This window comes from Saimiri boliviensis, chromosome 4 (assembly GCF_048565385.1).
Source record: "Saimiri boliviensis isolate mSaiBol1 chromosome 4, mSaiBol1.pri, whole genome shotgun sequence".
Classification (NCBI taxonomy): Eukaryota; Metazoa; Chordata; class Mammalia; order Primates; family Cebidae; genus Saimiri; species Saimiri boliviensis.
This window is the reverse complement of record NC_133452.1, coordinates 84,391,254-84,406,126: the sequence shown is the minus strand read 5'-3', so window position 1 is coordinate 84,406,126 and position 14,873 is coordinate 84,391,254. Positions and strand designations below refer to the sequence as shown.

Here is a 14,873-nt window from a genome sequence, read left to right as displayed (position 1 = left end):
GAGTCTTGCTCCATCACCCAGGTGGAGGTGCAGTGACATGATCTCAGCTCACTCCAACTTCCATCTCCTGGGTTCAAGTGATTCTCTTGCCTCAGCCTCCCAAGTAGCTAGGATTACAGGTCTGTGCCACAGTGCCCAGCTAACACCATGCCTGGCTAATTTTTCTATATTTTAGTAGAGACGGGGTTTCACCATGTTGGCCAGCCTGGTTTCGAACTCCTGGCCTCAAGCGATTCTCCTGCCTCGGCCTCCAAAGTGTTGGGATTATAGGCGTGAGCCACAATGCGCCTGGCCATATATTTCTAGTTCTTCATATCATATTTGGCTGATCCTTTCTTGGCCCTCAACCAATCTACTCGATCATACCTTTTAATATAAAAATAGTTCTTGTAAAAGTAATAAAGTTAATTCTTTGCTTAGTTCTCCTTCTTCTCATAAAACTGGGATAATAATCAGCCCAGTGATGACCTCACAGTTTCGCATTTATGATGGAATAATACCCATATGTTTAAGGATCATGACTTGACTACAGAATCATGCTCCCTTATGAACGAGGCTGGCAATTCATACTTTGTTTTAAAATATTTAGTTATGAATACAAATACCATATTATAGTGTTTTAAAAACAGAAGGAAAAGTAATAATCCTGCCTCCTAAAACAAATATTTAAATTAAAAAATCTTTATTCTGATAAGTTTTATGACTTTAGTAAAGGTCTCCCACACCGACCACAAAATAAGTATTTCTAAGCCTCAACAGTAAGAAAGAGCTCAAGATAATGGCCACCTCTTTGGGAGGCTGAATATTCTGTTTACAGGGTGTTTTGTAACATTTCCCAAGCATTACCAGCATGTTCCCAACTCAGGGATCTCCCTCCTGTACTCCTCTCTCAGCTGTCTATGGGCAGGAAGAGAAGTTCTAACTCTATATCCAGAGTTTCAAAATTCTACTTCCTTCTTCCTAGATGTCTAACAGAGCTGGGGTACCAAATTACCTTTTATCAATAGGTCTGCCATCCTATAAATGAGGCACATTAGTCTAAAAATTCTGTAATTATAAAGCTGTAGCTCTATAAAATAATGCTATTACTTTTATTACTGTATAAGTACTTTAAAACAAAAATTTCCAGGTTGACTCTATCTCATGAGAACTCCTGAAACAAAAGAGAAAACCAAAATGCACTGTACATAAAACACGCTCATGAAAATTTACCCTGAACACATACTTGTCGCTCTAGATCCTGAATTTTTTTGGCATCTGCTGCTTTATCTTTTAAGCGTATCTTCTGCTGAATAGTTGGATTCCCAGATTCAGTTTTCAGTTTCTCAATCTGCCAACAAATAAACAACATGTTAAGAAGCATATTTAAACGTAACAGAAAAGCTCTAGAGGGGAAGCATAATGTTAGTTCACTCACTCATTTATAAATTTCTCAGCAAAATTTGGGGAATTCGTCAAATTCTTTGGGGACCTCCCAAGTTCCAGGCACTACCCAGATCTGGCAGGAGATATGGAGGGCAAACGAGACAAACTAGGTCCCTGCTCCCAAGATGCTTACGCTCTAGTAGAGGGAGAGAGTTGACACGCTAATAAAGTAAATCAAAGGCGAAATGAAATAACTTCAGAGTGGTAAGGGGTAAGAAGAAAATTAAACAGAGTGAAGGGACAGGAACAAACAGCCAGAAGTTGGGAGACTGGCAGCTACATTAGGAAAGGGGAGTCAGGAAAGGTCTTTTCTAGACAGTAGAAATCTGAGCCAAGAGGAATGAGGACGAGTGAGACACAAAAAGAACTGAGGCAGCATATTCCAGGCAAAGGAAACAAATGGAACGAGTTCAGCATGTTCAAGAATCAGAGGAGCTCTGATGTGGCTGAGGATGCTGAAGAGGCAGGCAGGGTTCGGACCCCACGGGGGCCTGACAGGCTGTGAAAAGGAGCTTATATTTATTCTTAGTCTAATCTAAAATAGACTATGTATCTAAAAACAAACCAGTGATCTTAATTAATAGTTCAGAGTAATGATGCAATGACAAAAGGTTATAAAGAACCGATATTATAGACAACAGAATTCATCTAGAGAAGAAATACATTCTGAAATGATCTATCACCTCAAGTTTGAGCTTCTCAATTTCCTCATTTGCTTCTCTAAGCCGAAGTGCATCTTTATCTAGAAGTTCCTGATTTTCAGCATACCACTGTAATCTTTTTTGCAGACGACTGATTTCTTGTTTATGTGTTTCTTCTAAAATTTTTATTTCATATAATTTTTCACCTATAAAATAAAGTAACTCAATAACCTGCTTGCTGTTCTCCAAAATATGAAAATAAACTAAAAAGATTTTAAATGAAAACCAGTGCCCATCTAATGACAGCATTATGAAGAAACAAGAAGCATCAAACAACTGATTTACATAATATAATGTCTAGCTTAATCTATTAGTCAAAGGAAATAAGAGACTGTGTTTATAATCCAAACCATCAACCTCGTAGCAAAGTTGGCTATGTAGAAATTTTTAATAAATTTCTTGTTTTCCAATAACCTTTTAAAAATTATAAAAGTTGTTTCCATGGGAAAATAAATGTTGGATTTAAGAAATAATAAAAATGAAGAATGTCTATAATTATATTAAAAAGTAACAATGACAAACATTCAGGAGCACTTATTACAATTTATTGTTATCTACTACAGCAAACTTTTACAATGGGTACTGCTATTATTGCTGTTACTCTATTTTACAGATAGGGAAAGCAAATGTCATTTTCTTACAAATAGGTCAAAACGGATTTCTCAGCCCTTGTCTTACATTGAGGCTCATAATACTGCAGATCAAAGATCCTATCTTTTGCAAATGAGGGCTCCTCTGATCTAACTTTCTATCCCTGTGTTCCGCCATTCTAAGTCATGGGATATACTTGTGCAGCCTTTCTCTTTCCCTTCACCTTCAAATACTACTACCCGTCAAGGCCCAGCTCAAGTGCCACTCTGTCCCAAAACCCTCATTTGGTATCCCAATTCCTCTTATGTTTGTAATTTTTTCCTTACATGACAGTTTTCTGTTTTCTTATCTTACTCCCCTTGGTTTTTGTGGTCTGGACCATGCCACATTTATCTATGTGCTCTTTATAAAACCCAGCGCACTATGATTTATTCACTTGGCAAACACTAAACAGCCTACCAAGTTTCAGACCCAGGGAAAAGAAGACAGGCCTTGCCCTCAAGAATGTCACAGTCTAGGTAGGATGACAGACATGTGAACAATCAAACATAAATGCCATGAATCCAAAATCTTTTCCCTGCTCTTGCAATTATTCCTGTTAAACCCAATTAGATTCATACATCTTTTAATAACTAATTTTAAGAAACATTTCTAAAATTATAATATACTTCAAGGAATAGCATTTTGATTATACCATTCAATTTCTATTACTTAAATTCAACATTAGAACAGTTATGATTATAAAGGTATACTATTTCAGTTCAGTGTTTTACCTGTGACATAAGCAATCTGATCTTTGGCTTGGTCCCTCTCTTTCTTCATTTTTTCCAAGTCTACTTCAAGAGCTTGTTTGTCTTGTTTCAGTCTTTTGATGTCTTCCAATAAACTGTTTTTTTCTTTCTTGATATTCAAAGAAATATAAAAGCAAGGTTTTTCCAACCACAATAAATTGTGGCATAGTCTCTCTTTCACTCAACGCATCATGAATACTGCTGCAAAATATTTTCTCACAATTTTAGCTCTGATGTTATTACCATCACCTGCCCCACCCCAGAATTTTTTCATGTCTTCCGATAGCCTATTTGAATCAGTTCTAATCATCTCAGCACTGCATTAAAGACCTTTTAATCCACTGTTCAAACTTCTTTCATATATTAACCATACTGAAGACCCACTAATTCTCTTGCTTGAATTACTATAATAAGCTCTTAACAACTAGTATGCCTCTTCTACCTCTGGCCCCTACAGTCTATTCTCACAGCAGCCATAGGGATTGTTGTAGAGTCAGTTAATGTCATTCTCCATCAAAAACTCTCTGCTGGCTGGGTGCAGTAGCTCACGCCTGTAATCCCAGCACTTTGGGAGGCTGAGGCAGGCAGATCACGTGAAGTTAGGCGTTCGAGACCAGTCTGGCGAACATAATGAAACCCCATCTCTATTAAAAATTCAAAAATTAGCATGGTGTGGTGGCATGCAACTGTAGTTCCAGCTACTCAGGAGGCTGAGGCAGGAGAATGACTTGAATCTGGGAGGCAGAGGTTGCAATGAGCCAAGATCACACCACTGCAATCCAGCCTGGGTGATAGAGTGAGACTCCGTCTCAAAACACAGCTAAAGCAGTGTTACAAGCAAATTTATAGCATCAAATGACCACATTAGAAATTGGGAAAGATCTAAAATCGACACCCTAACATATTACACACACACACACACACACACACACACACACACACACACACACCCAGAGAAGCAAAAGCAAACAAATTCAAAAGCTAGCAGAAGACAAGAAATAACTAAGATCAGAGCAGAACTAAAGAAGACAGAGACATGAAAAAACGTTTAAAAAAAAAAAAAATCAATGAATCCAGGAGCTTTTTTTTTTTTTTTTTGGGAAAAGATTAAATAGATAGACCGCTAGCCAGACTAATGAAGAAGAGAGAAGAAACACATAGACACAATAAAAAATGATAAAGGTGATATCAACACTGTTCCCACACAAATACAAACTACCATCACAGGATACTATAAACACCTCTACACAAATAAACTAGAAAATCTAAAAGAAATAGATAAATTCTTGGACACATGCACCCTCCCAAGACGAAACCAGGAAACAGTAGAATCCCTGAATAGACAAATAACAAGTTCTGAAATTGAGGCAGTAATTAATAGCCTACAAGGAAAAAAGCCCAGAACCAGACAGATTCACAGCTGAATTCTACCAGAGGTACAAGGAGGAGCTGGTACCATCCCTTCTGAAACTATTCCAAACAACAGAAAAACACGGATTCCTCCCTAACTCATTTTATAAGACCAGCATCATCCTGATACCAAAACCTGGCAGAGACACAACAACAACAACAAAATTTAGGCCAATATCCCTGATGAACATCGATGCAAAAATTCTCAATACAATACTGGCAAACTGAATCCAGTAGCATATCAAAAAGCTTTTCCACCATGATCAAGTTGGCTTCATCCCTGAGATGCAAGGCTGGTCGAACATACGCAAATCAATAAACTTAATCACATAAACAGAACCAATGACAAAAACCACGATTATCTTAATAAATGCAGAGAAGGCCTTCGACAAAATTCAACACCGCTTCATGCTAAAAACACTCAATAAACTAGGAACTGATGGAACGTATCTCAAAATAGTAAGAGCTATCTATGACAAACCCATAGCCATTATCATACTCAATGAGCAAAAGCTGGAAGCATTCCCTTTGAAAACCAGTAAAAGACAAGCATGCCATCTCTCACCACTCCTACTGAACATAGTATAGGAAGTTCTGGTGAGAGCAATCAGGCAAGAGAAAGAAATAAAGAGTATTTGAATAGGAAGACAGGAAGTCAAATTGTCTCTGCTTCTGGATGACATAATTGTATATTTAGAAAACCCCATCGACTCAGTCCAAAAAATCCTTAAGCTGATAAGTAACTTCAGCAAAGTCTCAGATAAAATCAATGTGCAAAAATCACAAGCATTCCTATATACCAATAACAGACAAGCAGAAAGCCAAATCATGAGTGAACTCCCATTTACAATTGCCACAAAGAGAAAAAAATAACTAGGAATACAACTTAAAAGGAATGTGAAGGACTTCTTCAAGGATCACTGCTCAAGGAAATAAGAGAGGACACAAACAAATGAAAAACATTCCATGCTCATGGATAGGAAGAATCCTTATCATGAAAATGGCCATACTGTCCAAAGTAATTTACAGATTCAATGCTATTCCCACCAAGCTACCACTGACTTTCTTCACAGAACTGGAAAAAAACTACTTTAAATTTTATATGGAACTAAAAAGAGCCCACATAGGCAAGACAATCCCAAGCAAAGAGAACAAAGCTGGAGGCATCATGCTACCTGACTTCAAACTATACTACAAACCTATGGTAACTAAAACAGCATGGTATTGGTACCAAAACAGACATACAGACCAATGGAACAGAACAGAGGCCTCAGAAATAACACCACATATCTATAACCATCTGATTTTTGACAAAACTGACAAAAACAAGCAATGGAGGAATAATTCCCTATTTAATAAATGGTGCTGGGAAAACTGGCTAGCCATATGCAGAAAACAGAAACTGGACCCCTTCCTTACACCTTGTAGAAAAATTAACTCAAGATGGATTAAAGACTTAAACCTAAGACCTGAAAACCATGAAAACCCTAGAAGAAAATCTAGGCAATACCATTCAGGACACAGGCATGAGCAGACTTCATGACTAAAATACCAAAAGCTATTGCAACAAAAGCCAAAATTGAAAAATAGGATCTAATTGAATTAAAGAGCTTCTGCTCAGCAACACAAACTATCATCAGAGCGATCAGGCAACCAACAGAATGGGAGAAAATTTTTGCAATCTATCCATCTGACAAAGGGCTAATATCCAGAATTTACAAGAAACTTAAACAAATTAAAAAACAAAACAAAACAAAAAAACCAACCAACCAACCCACCCTATCAAAAAGTAGGAAAAGGATATGGACAGACTCTTCTCAAAAGAAGACATTTATGCAGCCAACAAACATATGAAATAAAGCTCAGCATCACTGGTCATTAGAGAAATGCAAATGAAAACCACAATGAGATACCATCTCATGCCATTAGAATGGCAATCATTAAAAAGTCTGGAAACAATAGATGGCAGTGAGATGTGGAGAAATAGGAATGTTTTTACACTGTTAGTAAGAATGTAAATTAGTTCAACCATTGTGGAAGACACTGTGGTGATTCCCCAAGGATCTATAACTAGAAATACCATTTGACCCAGCAAACCCATTACTGAGTATATACCCAAAGAATTATAAATCATTCTACTACAAAGACACATGCACATGTATGTTTATTACAGCACTGTAGCACTGTTTACAATAGCAAAGACTTGGAATCAACCCAAATGCCTAGCAATGACAGACTGGAAAGAGAAAATGTTGCACATAAACACCATGGAATACTGCGCAGCCATAAAAAAGAACGAGTTCATGTCCTTTGCAGGGACATGGATGAAGCTGGAAATCATCATCTTCAACAAACTAACACAAGAACAGAAAAGCAAACACTGCATGTTCTCATGAGTGGGAGCTGAACAGTGAGAACGTCTGGACACAAGGAGGGGAACATCACACATGGGGGCCTGTCGGGGCTTGGGGAACAAGGAGAGGAAAAACATTAGGACAAATACCTAATGCATGTGGGACTTAAAACCTACATGACATGTTGATAGGTGCAGCAAACAACCATGGCACATGTATACCTATGGAACAAACATGCACATTCAGCACATGTATCCCAGAACTTAAAGCAAGACAAAACAAAACAAAACAAAACAAAACTCTGTTGGCTCCTTCCACGGTTAACCCAAAGTCCTTACCATGACCTTTAGTGTCATATAACCCAGCCTTATCCATGACTGATCACCTGTTCTATAAAACCCCACCTATTTCATTCTAGCCCAAGACCTCCTTGCTGTTCTTTGAACACTCCTACCTCAATGAGTCTGCACTGTCTCTTCTGTTTGCTGTGCTCCAGGGCCCAGATAGCCAGGTAGTTTTGTCCTTCACTTTATCATGATTTCTGCTTACATGACCACCCTAACTGAAACAGCAAGCCCCATCCTGGCCCCCAGGCACACAGTTTCACTTTTTTCTCACAGCACTCACTACCACCTGACATATTTTCTATTTACATGAAAGCAGGATTTCATTTTGCCAAGCTTTGTATCATAAATGTATAAAAAATTTAAGGACACATGCACACGAATGTTCATTGCAGCACTGTTTACAATAGCAAAGACCTGGAACCAACCCAAATGCCCATCAATGATAGACTGGATAGGGAAAATGTGGTACATATACACCACGGAATATTATGCAGCCATCAAAAACGATGAGTTCGTGTCCTTTGTAGGGACAGGGATGAACCTGGAAACCATCATTCTCAGCAAACTGACACAAGAGCAGAAAATCAAACACCGCATGTTCTCACTCATAGGTGGGTGCTGAACAATGAGAACACATGGACACAGGGAGGGGAGCACTACACACTGGGGTCCGTTGGGGGGGAAATGGGGGAGGGACGGGGGTGGGGAGGTGGGAAGAGATAGCATGGGGAGAAATGACAGATACAGGTGAGGGGAAGGAAGGCAGCAAACCACACTGCCATGTGTGTACCTATGCAACAATCTTGCATGTCCTTCACATGTACCCCAAAACCTAAAATGCAATTAAAAAAAAGATTTGAAAGAGAAAATAAATAAATAATTAATCAATTAACAACAAAAAAAATGCTTGGGACATCAAAAAATAAAAATGGAATTCTCAATATGCACTAAATTCCATACTATTCTCTATAGTTCCAAGTGTTGTGCCCCATTCTTATGCTTGACAAAAATCATACTATCTTTCAAAGCTCAGTTCAAATTAAGCTAAGCTATTCCTGATCATCCCATCTTCTGTCTCCCACAAACTTCAGTTGTACCTCTGGTATGGCATTTATTACTGTTTCATATGATAGTGATCCATGTATATACAACCTCTTTTCTTTATAAGGCGGAAGGCTCTATGGGGACCAAGACTGATTTATATTAACTTTTTACTTTATGGCAATAAGTACATGGCATGTATTAGATAAATGCACACTAAACTGAACTTATGAAACTACTGGACTCAACAGCAGTCAACTTGGTATTCATGTTTCAAAATGACAAGTTCTTGCAAACTTTTTTACAATTTAAAATTCACTCTTAGGGAATAAGAACATTTGTAAAGCACTGTATAATCTTAGTTTCTAGCTGCTCCATGGATTTAACTGCATCATTTCATTGTTTAATCTTCTGTAGATGTCCTTTCAGAAGAACACCGAAACTAACACTGATCTAAAAGTTGCTGAATGCTCTTTCTGCAAAAACCTTTTGCTTAATTAGTTCTATCAATTTAGAAATGTTCTCTATCAGTGTCTACTTCATGGAATTAACAGTATTTTAGAATTCAAAGAACTGTAAACATCTTGAGTTCAATTATACAATCAATGCTTAAATGGATGTCCACTCTAGGCTTGTGTATCTCCAGGGATAGGAAATGCCCATCTTCAAGAAAGCCAAGTATGCCCCATGTTAAACCTGTGGGCCAGAGGTTTTTGTCTGGCAAGTACTTTTCGTCTCTCCTAAGTTACTATGCAGACATTTAGAGAAGCCTCTGTCACTTTTGTCCTTACCTACTTACACTTCAAAGGCCTCTGGCTTCTGGAAGGTAACAAACTCAGGGCTTTTGCATTTGCTCTTCCCCTAGCCTTGAAGTCTCAATCTTTGCACAGTTGGCTGTTTCTCTTTTTCCACTCTCAACTCATATATCCCTTTCTCAGAGAGAGCTTTCCATTCGACACTATTAAATGCTGCCTTACCTCTAACTCATCACCCATTATTCTCTATTTTCATTTTCTTCAAAGCACATTTATCTGTAATTATTTGTGTATCTGTTGCCTGTCTGCTTCTCTAGAACATATGTTTCTGGTGAGCAAAATCTGTGTCTGTCTTATTTACCTACTATATTTCCAATGCTTGGATGAGTGCCTGGTGCATTGCAGGTGTTCAATAAAGGCTGTCTGAATAAATGAGTTGAAGTCAGCCCCATTCTCCTCCCAATCCTGGGATACTAAAGGAAAGGGCTCAGGAACTTACCTTTTATTACACTTCCACTTATACTTTAAAACCAACTGACATTTTAAGAATATACCAATTGGTACTAATTTTTAAGGGATAAAGTAGACTATACACAAATATACTTGACAAGATTATTTTGTAGATTTGTCCCAGTATAATTTTTGCTCTAAAACTATTTAAGAGTACCAAAGTAAATGAAAATAAAGGTATGTTTACATTCTATCTTGCAGTATGGACACAAAAAACTTCCCAAATAATTTTTACCATTATCTTAAACTAACACCTGTCCCCCCTCTGACCCCCGATTTCTTTTAGGCTTCCCCTGACTTTGGCAGCTTCATCATGATGGGAGTAGATGTGGATTTTTACTCATTTATGTTGAGTGGGACTTATTGTGCTTCCTAAATTTGAGAATTCATCTTTTATTACTTCTAGAGAATCCTCAGCCATTACCTATTAAAAATATTTAAATATGCATTAGGGCATCTCATATTTCTTAATATTTCTGGTATTTTACATTTTTCTATTTTTCTGTGTTTCACTCTGAGTTCCCTTAAATTGCTTCTTTCAGTTTAACGTTTTTCTTAGTTGTTTATGATTACCTATTTAATTCTACTTACTTTTTAATTTCCGGCATTACATTTCATTCCCACAGCTCTGATTAATGTTATTTTGAATTTGCCTGGCCTGTTTTGCTCTTTTTGCATCCTTTCCCATTTATTTTGCATATTTAAGCACTTTAAGTCTATTTATTTTATAGTCTCTATTCAATAATTCTATTGGGGTTCTAATCCTGCTGAAGCAACTCTTGCCTATTGATGGTGGGCTGCTTCGCTAGATTTTGTAATTTTGCATTTGTGAGCAGATCATCAGTTGGATTTTATCTGTGGGAATATTGTGTGGGCTGGGTTAAAAGGTGTATACCTCTAAGAATTGTTTTGCATTTGTTTCTTCTAAATCTACCAGAGGTTATCACTGACTCAGATTACTGTTTGTTATTTTTTTTAGTTTGAACATTGCAAGATAGTGTCAATTCAAATACTAAATACAAATGTGGCAGAAGAGGTAATACTTACATTGAACAAACAGTAAAGTATGTGCAGAGGAGACTTGTTTCCTCTCCCCACCCAGAGACCAAGTTTAGACAGAAAAGCTTTCTTGACATCTCAGCTTCTTTTTTCCTAATCCACTATTTTAGTGAAAGATGTGGTCCGTTAAGGGTATCCTGTCTACACTTTGCTGTTAAAGCTCAGGCCTCAGGCCAGTGCAGTGGGTCACGCCTGCAATCCCAGGACTTTGGGAGGCCAAGGTGAGCAGATCACCTGAGATCGGGAGTTCAAGACCAGCCTGACCTTGATGGAGAAATCCTGTTTCTACTAAAAATACAAAATTAGCTGGGTGTGGTGGTGCATGTCTGTAATCCCAACTACGCAGGAGGCTGAGGCAGGAGAATCTCTTTAACTGGGAGGCAGAGGATGTGGTAGGCCAAGATGGCACCACTGCACAACAGTCTGGGCAACAAAAGTGAAACTCCATCACAAAAAACAAACAAACAAACAAACAAAACCCCAAAAACAAACAAGCGAAATAGTTCAGGCGTCTTGGCTGTTTTTTTAAATCCCTCCTTTATTTTGGCTCCTAAAGATTTCCCTTTCTTTCCTGAGAGGATGGTTATCCACTTACAAGTATTTATTATTTTTTTCCAGTATCTTCTGGTGGTGTTAGTGGTAGTTTTCAAATTTTCTGTCATTAAAATACGTTCAAAACAGAACTTTTAAAAGGTAAAAACAACAGCCTTTGGAACTAATGCTATGCTATGCCTGAAACCTTACTTTGTTCCTCCTAGCCTTCATAGAATAAGGTAATATTAATTTGTTTTAGCTTGCTAATTTTTGAGGTCCACTGATGGTGTGGGTGGAGAGGGTATCATCCAATCATTCATTCACCTTTTTACCTACCTTCCTAGCTATTTACACATGCATCCAAAGGAAATTCCCTGTAATGGATTCATATGTAAAGCTGCATTTTTAAAACCCTATTAAACATTTATTAACTATGGTATGTTTCTATTTCTATTTAACCTGTGTGTGGTAAATTTCTTATTAAAAAGTAACTGAAATTTTTCTAATTTACATAATCATTGAAATAGATTGGGAGGGCTTTTTAGTTTAGTGCTACAATTCTCAAAGGGAGGGGTGGGAAGAAGTAACTCATCTACAGGCCATATTTGGAAATGTGGCAGAGTGGTTTTAACTTTTACAATGACTAGTGGGTATTATGAACACATAGTTCTTGGGACAGTAAAAATCATGCAGTGTATGAATTACTACTGCTTAAAATAGAACTATCCTGCCCTAAATTCCCAGACTCCTCTTACTGATAAATACTGCTTTAGAAAACTCTAGGCCATATTCTTTATAATATAATTTAATAAACATAAAAAAGATGAAGCAGCACTGCATTTCGACTTTATTTTAAATATGTGGGATATAAATACTTGTAAGATACAGTCTCTGCTCTCTAAAAGGGCCCAGTCTACTTCAGAACACAGGTAGAAAGCTACTAACTTTTAAAAGTAAACAATTATCTCCAAATTACACTATTTAGGCTGCATGCTTTTGAATAAGGAATTTGTTTCAAATAAGGTATACATGTCCTAAATAAAATCGTGCCTCTGATATGGTTCCATGATAAATAAGCCTGATTAAATGTGATAAACGCCTGATGAGGCTGAATCATAAAGACAATGACATCTAAAACCAGTATTATATTGTTTCCTCTATACTTAGGTCATGTGTAGACTACATGCTAATCTATTGCTCCCTATTTTTTAAATGGTATGAAACTGACAGTTTTTATAAATTAACATGGGGATTTTTACTAAAAAAAAACCAAAAAACCTTTATTATCCCTAATATTAAAATCTTCATGCAACTTACCTGTGCCATCCGTAGTTCTGCTAACAGATCTGTAAAATTCTGGTTTCTGATGGGCTCTGAATCTTCAACTACTTGAGACAGAAGACGACTTTTGTGCATCTGTTCTCTGATTTATTTTGAAAATAAAAAGTTGTTTTTCTTTCTTACCAGGTGCTACTTTCAGTAGAAAATATTCAATTCTTAAAAATTTTTAAAAACATACATTGAAACTATATGCATAAATGAAGGTAAAATTTGTATTTAATCTGAAGATTATCATAGTAATATACTAAAAGAGAAATATACTTTAAGGGAAATGCTAATTCTAAAAGAACTGAAACCTAAGATTATTGATTTATAATATACAAATATTTCTTCCCAATTCTCAAAGAAAAAAAATTAATGGCCCACAAAGATATGCTGGATTTTTCCTGTGGGGTTGTTAACGTACTCCTTGTCATATTGTTCTAGAATCTTCTCTGAGAGTTGCCAGTCTCGTATATGGAAACTAACAAAACCAAACACAGCCTAATACTTGGCCTAAGATTCAATTTTCCTGTTATTCCAGAGATAACATACAAGGAGTTTCAGATTCCATATAAGATTATCTAACCCTAATGTACTAAAAAAACCATTTATTTCATTCTGAAAGCTAACTTAGAGCTTCACTTTTGGATCCTGGGACAGACCTTCTTTTAGAAGCTGAGTAATGTAAGGTATTTTAAAATAACTTTACTGAAGCTTCTGGGAAAACAAAGCAGAAGTAAATGAATTCATGTAATACAACTGTGCAGATTATCACACGTGGTCTGGGGCTACATTTACCAACCTACCAGAAGAAAGAGGCTATATATATATGTGTACATATTGCTTCTCTCTCTATAGATACACACTATATATATACATACACACACACCATACACAGGTGTGTATGTATATATATGGTGTGTGTTTCTATGTGTGTGTGTGTATATATATATATATATATATATATATATAGTGTATATCTATAGAGAGGCAATGTATACATATATATTGCCTCTCACAACTGTGTGTGTGTTGTATATATATGTAAATATACACATGCAATGGTGCTCTCTGCTTGGTAACCTGTGCAGCTGCTGGCTTTGTCTGCTATCAAGTGTGCCTTTTTCTGTTCTGCATGAAAGACAGTATGAGATTATTTTTAGCAGCCCTGCCTCTCAGGCCCCTAGGTTATATAACCAAAAAAATGGGGACAAGTGGCTGGGCATGATGCCTCTTTGGGAGGCCGAGGCAGGCGGATCGCTTGAAGTCCGGAGTTTAAGACCAGCCTGGCCAACATGGTGAGAAACCCTGTCTCTACTAAAAATATAAAAATTAGCCGGGTGTGGTGGCATGCACCTGTAGTCCCAGCTACCGGGGAAGCTGAGCAGGAGAATCACTTGAACCAGGGAGGCGGAGGTCGCAATGAGCTGAGATCCCGCCACTGCACTCCAGCCTGGGCGACAGAGTAAGACTCTGTCTCAAAAAAGAAAGAAGAAGTATATAAATAAATTTGGTTAACATTCATGATATTCATGGGTCAAAGAAATTTCTGATAACAGTCCTTTCTGAACAATTAGGTGTTTATATAAAAGGATATACAAATAGTGGTTATTTTCTAAGAGAAGACAATATCCCAGCTTGTCTATGTTCATGGGCTTGGCCTTTTCACTTAATATGTTAAAGTTGGAAGCAGTAACATCTGAAAGACCTTAATAGTTTGAAATATGATTCCTAAGTAGGTGTTGGTGCTCCACTATCTTGCTGTGATGAGTGCTGGCTGAAAAGAACTCACAAGTGCTCCTTTAAACAGTAGTCCCTGTACCCTGGCATAAAGGGCAGCCCCCACTCCCTTCCATGGTATACTCCAGCCAGTGACCGAGGCTGCCTCCATGCCTCAAGCAGGAACCAACTCTGGTACAATCTACTCTCCAGAGCTTCTTGGTGGAAGGAGAATGAGGCCAGTCTACAGCTGAGATCATTACCTGCCCTCCTTCTACCTCCCTGATCCTGCTTCCCCTGCTCCCTTCTCTTG

General features: G+C 37.5%; 1 protein-coding gene across 3 annotated transcripts in view; it reads right to left on the bottom strand.

Moving 5' to 3' along the window:
• Positions 1–14,873, bottom strand: part of CEP162 (centrosomal protein 162) — a 94,762-nt gene that overhangs the window by 32,709 nt on the left and 47,180 nt on the right. For all 3 annotated transcript variants that reach the window (XM_010333824.2, XM_074397726.1, XM_074397727.1), the window contains 4 exons: positions 12,836–12,941; positions 3,491–3,617; positions 2,109–2,272; positions 1,226–1,330 (listed from right to left, as the gene is read on the bottom strand). In XM_010333824.2, the coding sequence (XP_010332126.1) occupies positions 1,226–1,330; positions 2,109–2,272; positions 3,491–3,617; positions 12,836–12,941 (502 nt within the window). The remainder of the gene's footprint in view (positions 1–1,225; positions 1,331–2,108; positions 2,273–3,490; positions 3,618–12,835; positions 12,942–14,873) is intronic.